The following is a 14,715-nucleotide window of genomic DNA, read 5'->3' as shown; positions in this document are numbered from 1 at the left end:
ATGCTCATCAGCCATTTTGGTGAGCTACATTCCCACCCTACCCTCTCTTCTGGGCAAACCTGGATGACAGCAAATAATGGAATAGTTCCTCTGGAGCCATCTTCTTCTTCCAGATGTTACAAAACAGCTTCTGGACTCATCAGTCCCTGCCACCCCCCATGGTACCCACTGGCACCATGGGATGGCAGATTCCCACGCAGAAGAGATTCCTTGTGGTGCCATCTTTTGAGTGGTCTGAAATAAGTATTTCAGAACACCCAGGAATGATTTCAAATCCAGATACAAATATTAAATACTCCTCCCAGTTTCCAAAGAATAGTTTGTACCGACCCTTTGGCAAGTATTTGCCAACATACAACAGAGAATACTCTGTTCATTTGCATGGCTCTATTTTCAGACCTGGCACCCTGAACTACCAGAACAGACCAGGAACAGCAATGGGCATTTTGCCTTTAAGGTGAAACAACATCCCAAAGCCTGCACTTTGTTACCAAGGACTCCTAAACTTGCCCCATGCTGGCCCCCAGTTTTGGCACATCATTAAATTTGGTCTTTGCCAGAGCAACAGAAGCTCTAAGGAGAATTTTGAGGATATCTTTTCTTTAGGACTATTACTAGGTGTTTAATGAGGCAAATGTGCGATCCTAAAATGTGTAATAGAGACATTTTATGAATTGCAACAAAGCAGTAACGTAGATGGAATTACACCAGAAACCTCACCTGTGCTGCACACACACCAACCTTGACTCTCCAAGGCAAAGCTGTCACATAAGCACTCAACAGATAGACAGGGAAGTTTACTCTACATCTCTCAAAGGCCTCCATTTGAAAACAAAGTACATTTAATACATGCTCTGTACAGCTGTTGTATTACCATTTGCCTTGTGCTGCACATCTGGCGGAAGCTGGTCAGGAACATACCACTGATAGTCTGCCTGCACAGAACAATAAAACATTATTGCAGCAATATGGACTTCACAGGCACTTCAAACAAAAGAATAGTGACATGATAAAAACATAATTGTGCTGGGAAGCTTCTCATTACCCATACAAAAGCAGTTTACAAAAAAATCTTACATTTACGGGTATGTTTCCACCAATCCCAGTCTTCCAGCTTGCTTGCTTTCCTGTGGCATAGAGTCTAGATGCTGCACCCATTAGAAAAATTGGTGTAAACCTTTCTAAATCCCACAAATCACAAGGAAACGTTAAGAAAACCAAACCAGATTTTAAAAGGCCTAAGGAATAAAGTGCAGCAGAAGATACCAGCAAGCATCTCCCTCTACCAAAGAACCCCAGTGAAACCTGGCCCACCTGACAGGTGAAGCTGCTCCAGTTTGAATACATCTGTAACAGCTGTAAAATGCTCCAGTGTGACAGGAATTAACCATGGAATAAAGTTCTCTCTCCTCCTCCCCTTCCTCACAGGTTAGCACTCGTGTCTCTATAACATTAGCTGTTATCAAGTAACTTCCTGAAAATACCGTGGGATAGGGAAAATTCCCATCTTTCTTGTAAGAGGAAGTATTGGGAAGGTTATGCCCGTGCAGGCATAGTTTTGTCCAGGGAAATCCTGGAAGAAATAGTGCATTATAGTTTATACCACCCACTGTGGTAAATGAGTAGCAAATTACCACTAGAGAAAACAACTTTGGGGCCAGCCATTTCAGCTGAAGCTGTGTTAGGCTGTCTGTCTGGAATAAGTAGTCCATGCAAGCTTGTCAAATTCTAGGTAATTGCTCCTTCAAATTAGTTACACTGGAAAAGTGATTCTTGTTTCACAGAAATTACTCTTGACAAAATCATTGAGTAGTCCCAAGGGGAGTCTTGCAGACTTCAATCTGCAGGGAACAAATTTCATAGACTCCTACAGAAATTTTGCCTAAATTAAGATGGCAGGATGAAGCTGTAGATACAGAAAACAGATTTAACTTTTACATTTTGCTGTCATTCGTGCTTATACAGCAGTAATCACTCTCATACACTGTCAGGGAAAAAAAAGGAGCTGTTGTATTTTAACTTAAATTGTACCAGTCAAAGGAATAATTAACTAATCCTGTGCTTGTGGGCAAACAAAATAGGCTTTGATACAAAGCTTTAAGCACAGGTAGTTTTTCACCAGTGGCTCAAATCACACTCATTTGCATTGCTTTTTTGAGCTTCTGGTGAATTTTATGTTCTCGGATCAATTCTTCTCTTTTTATGTACCTACACCCCACAAACGTGAATGAATTTCAGGAATGTGTATTTCACATCAGACTAACCAAAATGTTTCTACTGGAGTGTAAAAAGGAAAGAAAAAGTTCAAGACAGAAAAAAAGAAGGAAAAAGCAAAAGCACAGCCTAAACACGCAGGATTACGTATCAGGACACCCATTAAATTCTAACACCTTTCCTCATTGCTAACAAATTGCTCAGGGAGGTACCCAAAGCTCAGAGCAGCAACTCACACAGGCAAAGAATTGAAAAAAAAGGGTCAGAATGAAACTGGGAGTTACAAAGCAACCAGTCACACTGACCCCGGTGCTCCGGCAGGAATGGCAAAGTTGTAAACCCAGTGATCCCTCACAGAATTAGAAACCCAGATGATGAAAGTTCAGGGAGAAGAGCCAAAATAATCTGGGCCAGTGTCCAAATTGCAGGGAAAAACATTCTGCAATACTTCCAACTTTGATAAATAGGCAGATAAGCACACTCCTGAAGCACAAAATTACTTGTCTAACCACAGCTTTTCCATTGGATTTCTACAACCTGAAAGCCTTACATGCATTTTGCAAAAATTCAGCTATAATTTCTCAAATAATGAGCATCTTTCCATATGTGACAGCTTTATAGCCAGAAACAGATATTGTGTATTTAAAATGACATTCACCATGTTTAAATGCATTCTCACTAGATTGGAACAAGCCAGCCCACTTAGATAACCCAAAGCACTTCAAAAATATTCTTTGAAGCAGTATTTTCCTTGGAATAAATAACTACCACTCACAGAACCTGCTCCAGTGCAAAGCTATTCTTCTTCATGCTGAGGAAGACAGGACTCTGTTGTGTTCCAGGAAAAAAGGCAAATTTCCCATTGTGTTAGCCACACTCAGATAGAACTTCCACTTCTCCTGATTTGGTTTTTATTATGTCATGTTGAAGGCTCAGAGCAGATCCCTACTTCTGAAGTGGGGTAATTATACAGCTAGAAAGGGCTCTGAATGTGTGTCATGGAAGTAAATTAACCTAAGAAATCACCAAGACTCCAACCAAACAACGTTATGTTTTTAATTAACAAACCAATGTGTAAGAATCATGTTTTTCTTCTTAGTGGTGTTATAGATAAAGAGTATTTGCCAAAGTAAATTTGATCTTGATCTGGACCTGACAACAAACTAGGAAAGCACAGATTCAGTTGCTGCTGAGGATGGTACTGTGATGGCACCTGTGGCCACCACGCTGTGAGAAAATCAGTGTCCTTGTGACACAGAAAACAGTGAGAACCTTACCGAGCGCTGCTGCTGCTGCTCCTGTGCCCTGCGAGGCACTGGATGCACCCGAGGATCTGGATAGTGAAGCACCATCCCACAACCCCCATAACTGACACACGGAGAGAGGAAGAGTGGAGCTGGGTAACTGGGCCTCTCAGGCTGTACTGGGAGCTCTTTCGTCTACCAAGAAAATAAGAACAAGAAGAAATGCATTAGTAGCAGAACACAACCAACAGAACATTCAGGTACACGGGTTACAGTGCTGCTTGTTTAGTCCCCTCAGACTACTTATCATTAAAAAAATTATTTAAGAGAGCTAACTTGTGCCACACCAGACTCTTGATGCATTTTCTGTGAGGAAAATATTGGTTTTAAGATATGACAAGCACATTTCTGTGTGTCTTATATATTAAAAACAATTCTGTATTTTCATTACACACAGTAGCTTTCAAGAGTTTGAAGCAGAACTACAAGGACAGTCACTTGCATGACAAGATAAGTTAAAAATTTTGGTATAGGACCAAAGCTGATGGCCTCAGATTTGGGTCTGCCTTTTCATAGGCCCTCTGCATTCCAGTAGAGACAACAGGAATTTGCCTAAGGACAGAGCAAGGAGGGGTAAAAGATGATTAATATTCTGTGATTCCATGAGTCACAGCTAAATAATTTGACTTAAGAAAACAGAATAATAAATATTTTATATGCTTGCTCTCATCTTTAAAATCCTCCACAAGCTCTGTTTAATCAAGTCTCGAGGCAGGAAGAGACAAACAGGAAGATCTCCAGTGTGAACTGTGGGTGCACTGCAGGGACAGTCAAGCACAACATCGCTGAGACTGGTGGGAGTGGGGGGCACTGGGCAGCACCCAGCCTCTGACACTTTAGCAAGACCCCACCAGCACTGATGCATGGCTCGGTTGAGAATAAGACAATACTGAAGTTTCTGTGTCACAACAATGTTGGGGAGGACAATAAATCACCACAGAACATTTTGGTAATCAGATGTTCTTTTAAAGCATTGCACAATTTTGTCAAGACAGGAAACCTCGAGATTTCATCATTTTTAAATGGGGATTGAGAAAGCTCAGAGTTTTGCATGCTATGATTTTGCTATGGCTTCCTACTGACACTACTTTGAAGAGATAAAAAGGATGTTGCAAGAAAAAATTATTGCAGAGGCTGCTCAGCTAATTTGTATGGAGACCATTTTTTTTCCTCAGTGATATTAACATCACTCTGTAATTCAATTGCAGAGGTCAGGATGAACTACAGAAGCTCTTTATTTCAAAAGTTGGTTTGATCTTACAACTCTTATATCAAGTGCCAGTGAAACAATCAAAGTCTTCTGGATTTGTTTTTGGTTGTGTCCCCCTCCCCCTCCTCCATTTTCAGATATGTTTGAAAAGTTTCCGCAATAAATACTCCCTTCATCTACTTATTTTGGAAGTCTTCTCTAATAATTTCTCATCTTCTTACTGCATTACTTCAGAATGATTTCATCCCAGGTGGTGACCTCATATAAAATCCAATGTCAATTAAGGGAAGCCAGAAAGCCTTGAGTTGTGTGGAAAGTGAGAAAAAAAAATAAAATACACATGTGCTGGCAATGGGAGCTTTCTTTGGACTCATACCTGAGAGCTGAGTCTACTCAGTTGAGATTGTAATCTCTCATTAGTTTTCTGCAATGCTTCTTTCTCCTCATTAAGCCTCTCCCGGTCAGATCTCTCCTTTCTGAAGTCCTCCTCATATATTTGGACCTGCAATCATTATGAACAGTGTGTGAACTTCAGCAGAACCACTTTGTGGTTTGGTTGCTTTCTAAACACTGCCCAAGCAGGAGGGTGCATTCCAAAGGGATCCCTCCTCTGTACAATCCTCCAAACAAAAGTTTCCCTGGTCTTTTTTTGTGACCAATACCAAGTGACAAGCAATGGACATTCTCCAATGGCACACATCAATTGAAACAGTCCCCAGTGCCAGCTTTTGTACAACCTTGTCATTTAAAGGGCTGACTGGCAAATAGCAGTTTTAAATATTATAAACAATCTTTTTAAGGGATTAACAGTGGCAGGACAAACATTTCACTAGCATTTTTCCAGTTTTCTCTTTAACAATGGGCACTTCTAACTCCCTCCTGTATCTCAAGTGCAAGGAGTTAGTGAAGAACCTCCTCACCCCAGTGTAGAGACAGAGGGGAATGTAATGTACACAATTCCCAATGGAAATACAGATGTTTGACCCCATTCCTAGAAAATAAGCTGCCTTGCAAATGCTGAAGGATGCAGTGGCTTAGCTCTTTTTATGTGGTCAGGAATCATAGAGCTTCATCCCATTAAAAAATATCTGACCACCCCAGGCACAGGCAGCGAGTGCACGGATTCGGAAACAAAACACAAATCCAAAAATTAATTGGTGTTAAGATGACTGCCTTAATTCTTCAGCTAATGGTCAGATGTCCACCTGGTGAGAAGCTGGAGGTTGCTGGCACTTCTACCAACAAATAATAGCAAAGGCATGTTTGGGTGGGAAGCACCACCAGAACTTTCAGAAGCCCTTTCATGTCCTCTTGGTTGCTCACTAAAGCCTGCTGACAGTCTCTTCCCAAAAAACTTGCTTGCTGTGGCTCATGTCCGGCCCATTGGGCAGATCCAGTTTTCTTTGTGCTGGAAGCAGTGCTATGACTTCTCAGAAGGACTAGGAAAATGTTAATACCTCAGGGGAAGGAAAAGGTCAACACAGGAAAATTCTTTTCCTGACCCTCCAAAGCAGAGACAAGGCTGTCACTTGCAGAAATCCCTGCATCCCTTGTCCATCTACACACTTCCCTCCTCAGTATTTCCTCATTTCTTCTCTCCCAATTCCCTTTCTGCTGTCCCACCTCCCACTCCCCAGGTGTACAATCTGCTGGAGCTGCAAGGGAACCACTTTGGCACAGTTTTGCTGTATGTTCTGTTGCCCTGAGAAAGAGGAGGACACCTCCCAAGCAATGAATGCCTTCATCTCCTGCCGTGACCAGGGATGGGCTGATGACAGCTAAGCTCCTGTGGGACTCTGTCACATCTCTCTTTGTTCCAAAGGTCCTCCCTCCATCCAGTTAGAGCCTTCTGCTCCATTCGTGTAGAAGGAAGTCTGGACTCACTGTACTGATTTATACAACTAGAAAAACACATTCATAAAATGGATACCCCATGAGAATTTTGGAAAAAAAAATGGTTTACTCTATTTTATTGTGTAGAATGAAATAACTCATTACTGTACAATCAAGTGCAGGATTTTGTTCTCCAGCATGTGGCAAGCATTACATTAGAGAGCAAAATCTGGCTCTGCTGTCAAACGTGACAGAAACAAGTATTTTATTCCCATTGAATAAAATTCCCATTCTGATCACATCCATTTGTGTGTCAATAACGTTAACCCTGACACTATCCAGGACAACAGACCTGAAGTGTAAAATTATCTGAAAACTATTATGTTCTTAAACAGATGCTTTCGTATGGAAAGAAAGGCAGTGCAGAAAACACTTGAGTTGCTCAGAACAAAGATTAAAAAATAAATAAATACAAATCTATAGTGCTTGGGATGCAGGTTATCGATGCAACTTAAAAAAACTGCAATGCCAACACTCTAGTGTTCCAAGACTAGGATCCTTGGATAACTCACTACATTGGCAACTTCTAAGGTAAAAGGAGCAGAAGACACAATCAGTAACTCATGAAATTCAGCATTCCCTCTGGATGAAATTCAGCCCCTAGCAGAGAGCTGGCAGGACACCTCCAAGCGTCAGGAGAGCCATTCTGCTGCTTTGAGCCCTCCGCAAGTCCTTGCTCTAGTCCTTTGCCAGGACTCAGATTCACTTTGTGGACACTGCTGTGATGACAGCATCTGGGGAAACATCATTCCAAAGGGCTGTGGCTAAACTGGCTCTTCCTTTCAAAAGTTCTACACAGCAAGTCTACCAGGCACAATTCCTGGGAGAGAAGGAGAAATTATGCTGTGTAAAATCCATCCAGGCTTACTTAAGATGTTCTTACCTGCTGTTTAAGAACTCCAAGTTGGGTTCTCATCTCCTCAATGCTGCTCCTGTCACCCTTTCCTGGAGGAGTCCCAACCACAGGTGGGTGCTGCTTTTTCAATGCATCCAGAAGGGCCTACAACATCAAACAGCAAAATTACTGAGCAGAGATCCACTACATGAAAAAGAAAAAAAAAGCTTTTAAACTATTAGAAAGCGGTTTCCCCTTCACTTGTAGTTGCTTCACTTATATACACTGGATATAAACTCACTTTACTACAGTAAAGTTTGACTGAAACATTTTCTGCACTGAAAGCAGAGATTCCTTCACGTGGAACAAAAGTAAAGCCTCCTGTTTGAGAGGAAGTTGTGTAGCCTCGATAGCTTGTCACTAGAGGGAGTTACGAATACACACAACATTGGTACCACTCTTAACTCTGTTTTACACTGAAATTCTGACACAGTTCTTTGCAGATGTTGTTATTTGCAACAGTACTACACAGCTCTCCTTTGGACTGGCATAATCTTTAAATCACTCTTCCATCTGTCTATAACCATACATTATAATTATGTATTACTTTCTTTAGCACAAATGCTGTTCAGTACCTTCCAAATTCTCTCACATAAGATACGAATCCCTAACTTCATCCCTTTCAGAAGTTCAGTTTGTGCTGATGGTCCTCAGCTCTCCCCTGCTGCCCACTCCACGAGGGAAGGAGGGAAGATAATTTGGAGCAGGAAGAGGAAAGGGGGAAGAAGCAGCCAAGCAGGAGAACCAGTATCCAAGGTAATCCAAGGATTAGCATTCATTATCCAAGGCCCAACAAAAATCAAGCATTTTCCATGGAAGGCACAGAAGAGAAAAGGAAGGCTTTTTTATCTGATGAGCTCCTGTCCCTGAGAATTGTGCAGAAGTGAAACTGGTATAATAGTGGCAAAGCTTGTGTTCCATGCCAGTACATAAAGAAGGTTGAACTTAAACTGGGAGGGTGAAAACACAGATACCCTGATTACTGATTAACCCTTCTTCTGCCCCTCTGAGACTCCCTTTAACACCTTTTTGAGGAGGTTCTACAACTCAGAATTATGGAGGGGGGGGGGAAGAAAAAAAGAAAAGAAAAATCCAGAAAATTCAATCTTCAAAGGTTAACAGTAAGGTGAAGATTTTTTTTGAACTGCATTTGGAAACAATACTGTGAGACCCTGCTTTATCCTTTCACCCAAAAAGAAGAAAAATTTATTACAAATTCTCTGAAATCAAACAACTTCAAGTGGCTGAACCTGCAATAGAAGGGAACTGAAGTTAAAAGGGCACAGAGGGTCCCTTTCAGTTTTATGTGCATTCATGAGATGAGATTTGAAGGATGAAAATACACATAAAATCAATAAATTACTGTTGGGAAAGTGTATTATATGAAATTTATGCTTCATTTAAAAGAATGGTCTATATATCCATCTGTCTTATTACAGCCACATCATAAAACAGCAAAATAAAATATTTAAGTAAGTTGTTTAACAAACAAGGCCTTGAATTAAAGTTAGACTGGAGCTTTGAGCAAGTCCTGTCAATGCATTTCAAAAAGAGCTAGAGATCATGGCTTCTGTCAGATTTTTTCTTATAGCAACATTATGTTTTTTGGCTCAACTTTTGCACATCATGGCCCTTTAGCTTATTAAAGCACTTATTAAAGTTACACAGCAATGGTTACTGCAGTGCATTTCCTCAGGAAGTGTTTGTGGTTCACCAAGAAATACAAAATTGTTAGAAAACACCCACTGCTTTATGTGATCTTTTGATTAAACATAATTACATTTATTACTTTCCCTCAGTTAAAAAAAAAAAATCCCATTTAGCTATTTAATGGCAATTTCCTCAGTGGGACACATATACACATAATATTATAGGTATGAATATATGTGTGCATGGATATAAACAGCAGGACAGGACCATATCTTGTGAAGAGAAGCCATTGTTCTCAAATACAGAATATATGTACGACAACAGTTTTTAAACTGTGTGACCTTTCTTTTCAACCACAGTGTTTCACCAGGTGCATACAGAAGCATCTTTGTGCCATTTCCCTTTTGCTCTGAGGAGGGAGGATGTAGAAAGGGCTTAGGCATGACATGACACATAGAGAGATTTCATAGGAGCAGCGAAACTCTCTAGATTTTTCTCTTTACAATGCAACCCTACTACCTGTGAAGAGCAGCATGCACAGGTATGAGCTGAAGTGAGTTCTTGCTTGTTTCCCCAGCTCCCAAATGGTCATCATGAGTTTGCCACCAGGTTGTTCACCCAGGACTGAAAAGATGCTATCTGGTAGGTCACTGACAACAGAGATCTTAGAATTAAAGGAATCAGCAGCTCACTCCTGTTCTACCTTGTTGAGACGACTTATTTCACTCTCATAGTATTCTTTCTTTCTGGTCATTGAGGCATTCTTCTGCTTCAGGAGCCTGTTCTCTTCCTTCATTTCATGGAGAGCTTCACTAAGGACCTCTGTATCTTTCTGGGATGCAAAAAAACAAGAGAGATGCTGCTGAAATGCAGATGGAAACATTTTTCAAGAACAATTTTCAGAATAATCTTCTGTCTGACAGATGTGCTGCATTTTTGTTGCCCCAAACACAGCTGGGAAGGGAGGCAACAGGAAGGCAGATCATTAGTACACCCAGATATGATAAAGTCTGTAGAAATTGTTTTGACCACTCACCATATGACGAGACAGAGACAACATACCAGACTAAACCCTTGCTCTCTGCAGTTGCACGAAGGCATGAGAATGCTGGCAGGCCAAGCAGATCAAAATCACCATGACAGTTACCCCAGACCTGCATTTCTCCTGTGTACTCAGAGAATAAGGCCAGGACTAAATGCTGATGGAGTCCCAGCCATTCCCAGTGCCACACAACATTAAAGACAAAACCAGATCTCAGGGTCAAATAGTCTTAGGGCTTTATCCACTACACAAGATAAGGTCTCAGCTTGCTCCAGAATTACCAAGGAACCAAACAAGGCTTAAAAATCCACTTTTTTGACCCCATCACAGTTGTTGTTGACTTCACCTGGACGATTCCTGGTGCATATGCCCACACTGTCCCTACTTACAAAAGGATTTACAGATGAGCCTTCTTTCCAAGATGCCATTATAAGAATTATTAGGGCAGATTTGCCTAACTGTGAATTTGACTCTTTTATTCTCTTTCAGTATGGCTATTTTCAATTTACAGTGAAGGGAGCTGAGATCCAAATCAGATCCTGAAGCAAATGGCATTTTGTAAACTTCCCTCACAGGGTAAGGCATAAGGCATTCCTTACTATCCCGTTTTTGCCAGACTGGTCTCAGGGCAAAGCTGTTCAGGCAAATGAAACAGAAGGCCTAGTTAAAAAAAAAAAAAAAAAAAAAAATTCTTCTGCAGCTGCTTTATGTGAATAAAAACGTGAGACCCAACAATCACAGGCACAGCACACCATATGAATGGGGGCTTCCTCTGTGTAACAGGCACATCTCTGTGCAGCCAGTCACAGTTTGGGCTCATCAGAAGCTCATCACCATGAAAAACACCCCTGAGTAACTGTTGCTTACACATGAGGAACTTTACTCTGCTGTGTTCAAAGTTAGCTGGAACATTTCGTTTTCTCCAAAAACTAGGCAAGATTAGCAGGGTACCTCTGCAATATGTATAGGAACTCATCCAGGAGCTAGCTCAAGCTGACAAGCATTTACTGGCTGAGTGTGCAACTTCAAAGAAATTGCAGATTTAAGACCAAAGTTCCATGCTGGTTAACCTGTCCCCATAAAAAGTTTTTGGACTATATTGTTATTTAGTTTATTATTCATGTATGCAGTAAAAAACCTGGGAGAGTGTACTACTCATCCTTATTTTTACAAAATGGTAGCTATTTTTCCCAGGTATCATATATTAAAAGGCAGGCAGTAACATGAATAGGAATATGAACTGTCTCACATTGAATCAACACTCAGAGCAAATACAGGCAGTGATTCAGCAAGTACATAATGACAAAGTTTGCCTTAAAACATGTAAATTGTGCTATGAGCTGGAAATCAAGTATGTGCTTAGCTAAGATTAATTGATAAGTAAGATGAATCTTCTGCTTATACAGATACAAGCTAAGGGGATTGCATTTCTTTTCCTGCACCAGCTAACTCACATCCTATCTGAGCCTCGAAGTGATACAACTACCACTTGTTTCAGGTTACCACGTGAATAGAGAAACCCAGCTTCAGCCATCACATGCCATCACCATCCAGAAACTCTCACAAGAGGTCATGAAGAACGTGATACCATGAAGCAGAATGAGAACAGGAAGCACCACTCTGTGGGGCTTGCAAAACGGAGCACAAAGTTTTGTGTAGGTGCCCATCATTCAGGCTGGTGGTTTTACTGAGGTGGGAATTCAGCTCAGGGATCTAAATTTAGATGCAAAAGCCCACCACAAGAGCCAGTGCCCCAGGAGTCCTGAGAGAGGACCACAACCACTCCGAGGGTGAGGTGAACAGCACCCTGGAGCAGCTGATCAGCCCAGATACTTCCAGCCCTGATAACTGCACTGTCTGTGTTGCTAATATCTACAGGGAGCTGAGATACCTACCACATGTATGAGACCCTGTATTGTCAATACCACAACCTGGGGGACTGGAGCTGCATTCATTCCTTTGAGTATTTCTTGCCAAGCACTTTGTGTAACAACCTGCAATGGTGCTCCTCTTCCACTGGAAATAACTGCAGCATTTTTGTTTGCAAAGAAATTCACCCTGAACTGAACTGTGAGGAGGGAAATCTCTGCAGTGTAGATATCAACCTGCTCTTTACTCCCCCACACACACTAATGCCATGCTGTCTGCCAGTCCCTATTGAAATGACTCTCTCTCTATACACGGTTCTGTGATGAGGCAGATCAGCAGCCACTGCCTTGGGTACAATATTGAGGAGGCACAGTCTCACCTCTGGGCTGTGCACAACCCACGCTCTGCCTCACCCAAGGGGAGAAAGATGAAAGGTGAGAGAGTGTTCACCACAGAGCACAAAAGCAGTGACAACAGGGCACCCTCCTACCTTTTCCTGCAGCAGCCTCTCTCTGCCCAGCGCTCGCCACCTCTCCTCCTCTGGATGCTGCCGGTGTCTCTCCTGCTCCAGCTCGCTCACTCTCCTCTCCGACATGTCCAGCTTTGCCTTCATCTCTGTCAGCTGAAAAGCAAGTGACAGACCATGCTGGGCTGATTGGGGATTCTGAAAGGCACAGCACCTCCAGGGTGTCAAGCCAGAGGCATAATACAGTTCCAAATTAAATGAGGAAGAGCCATTTGGCTTCCTCTTCTCTTTGGGGGAAAAAGAAAATGAATGATCCAGATCTCAGTAAAGCTTTCTGGAAAATATTAGAGAGAAAATTTTCCTGATAAGCACATTAAGTCATTCTATAAACTTCCTTTTTACAGCAGGAAACAGTAGATGAGATATGTCACTCAATGAAGCAACTTGGGTTTTGGAATACCAGCAAAATTGTAAGCACTCAGCTTCACTAGGCAGCTGACAATAATGTCTGCAGCAATGATGCCACACAGCCATAAGCAAGGAACAAAAGCTACTGCAATTGGATCTGGGGGGGGAAAAAAAGGAAATAAAAATACTTATTTACAATTAATTTTGAAAGTCTCTGCTTAGAGAGGGCAACTTTCACAGAGAATTTACCAGGGAGCTCCCAGGCTTCACAAGAGATGGGACAAGACCCACCAGATATGTGATGATGTGGATCAGGGGCTGGGCACACCAGGCACTGCAAGCTGATTTTCAGTTAACTGTGCTCTCAATTATGGACAATTTTTACTACCGTGTGGAGGGCATGAAGATCTCTGCTGTCATGTCCACACTGGTCCCTCCTATTTAAGGGACACCCTGCTTCTCTGGTTAGTTTGTCCTACTGAAGATTGACACACGTTGGCTTCACTTTTATATGGTGAAGCTTTTTTAATTTATGAGCTAAAGACAAAGGAAGGTATTTACCATGGCTATGGCTGGCTGGTATTTGAATACAGACTTAACTGTCAGCAGGTGGCACACATATTCCAATAGAAGCTGTCAGCATTGTTACCTGCTTTTCATAAAGCTGTTTCATACATCTAAATTGATGATCCCATTGCTTGTTCACCTCCAGAAGCTGTAATTAGCAGGAAGGCAGAGTAAATAACCCTTATTTCAACATTCTCAGTAAATCAAAAACAGACTGGCATTCTAATCCTCTGTCAGTAAGTGTTCCCAACCTCCTCATCATCTGGCCAGTTCATTTCAGAAGCAGCAAGTTTAAGGTTTGGCAAGCCTTGCAGCCCATCTGCCAGTGCTTTGGTATTTCAGTTAAAGCACATGAACAGTCAGGAAGCAACACTCAGGAAACATGCAAATACACAATAAGCTACAGGTGGATCATTTGCAACACTGCACAAATCCCAAATGGCCAAGGACTTTGCTGCTAGTTTGCTACAAGTTCCATGAACATATTTCTAATTAGAAGGTCTTTGACTTCAAACAAATGAATGGAAGACTCCTACTGACTGGAATACTACTGGGTGCAAACCCTGCTTGTTGTTCCTTGGCCTTTACAATAGTGATCATTAATAAAATTTGCCTTTTGTACTAAACAAACTTCTGCTCTTCCAGATTTATAGGCATGGTACAATCAGTCATCATGTGGTTAAGGGTATATTTAAGATTACCTCTCGTCTCTGTCTTTCCAGTGTGAGGATCTGTTGCTCCAGAGAATTGGATGATAAAGGCTTCTTTTTTCTCAGTAATGTGTGCCTTGACTGGAGAAAAGGAATGTTCAAAAATTAATGCTTCTGGCCTGTTCTCTTCAAGATTCTCATGTAAAGCTCCCATCCACCCTGACAGGTGCACATAAAGAAACTGAAACAAACATTTTCCTACACCAAATTTGTATCTGAGTACCTTCACACCTGCTGACAGCTGATTCTGGAGCATACATCTGCTTTAACCCTGCTCAGGCTGTGTTTTAATTGAAGCATTATGCAAATAGCCACTGAAATAGCCAAAATTGTATCTATTTGTACCATCTGAGACACAGAACACAAAATAGGATTTTAATTATCTTGCAGATGGTAATACAAACAAGTAGTACAAGCCACAAAAGTTGAGCATGATGTGGAGTGGGCCTAAGTAATTCCCTTCATTTACAAGAACTAGAATAATTAG

At 41.5% G+C, this 14,715-nt stretch overlaps 1 protein-coding gene across 6 annotated transcripts in view; it reads right to left on the bottom strand.

The window, feature by feature from the left end:
- TNIP3 (TNFAIP3 interacting protein 3) overlaps nt 1–14,715 on the bottom strand; it is a 57,582-nt gene that overhangs the window by 5,001 nt on the left and 37,866 nt on the right. For 5 of the 6 annotated variants that reach the window (XM_042048526.1, XM_042048527.1, XM_042048524.1 and 2 more), the window contains 8 exons: nt 14,220–14,309; nt 13,601–13,666; nt 12,568–12,699; nt 9,870–9,998; nt 7,505–7,621; nt 5,105–5,230; nt 3,492–3,653; nt 875–935 (listed from right to left, as the gene is read on the bottom strand). In XM_042048526.1, the coding sequence (XP_041904460.1) occupies nt 875–935; nt 3,492–3,653; nt 5,105–5,230; nt 7,505–7,621; nt 9,870–9,998; nt 12,568–12,699; nt 13,601–13,666; nt 14,220–14,309 (883 nt within the window). The remainder of the gene's footprint in view (nt 1–874; nt 936–3,491; nt 3,654–5,104; nt 5,231–7,504; nt 7,622–9,869; nt 9,999–12,567; nt 12,700–13,600; nt 13,667–14,219; nt 14,310–14,715) is intronic. The other variant, XM_042048523.1, reaches the window with a different exon arrangement.

Source organism: Corvus kubaryi, unplaced genomic scaffold (assembly GCF_017639235.1).
Source record: "Corvus kubaryi isolate FWS band 111438036 unplaced genomic scaffold, C.kubaryi_AGA036_p1.0 67, whole genome shotgun sequence".
NCBI lineage: Eukaryota > Metazoa > Chordata > Aves > Passeriformes > Corvidae > Corvus > Corvus kubaryi.
Note: the sequence above shows the minus strand (reverse complement) of the source record. Positions and strands in the feature narration are given on the sequence as shown.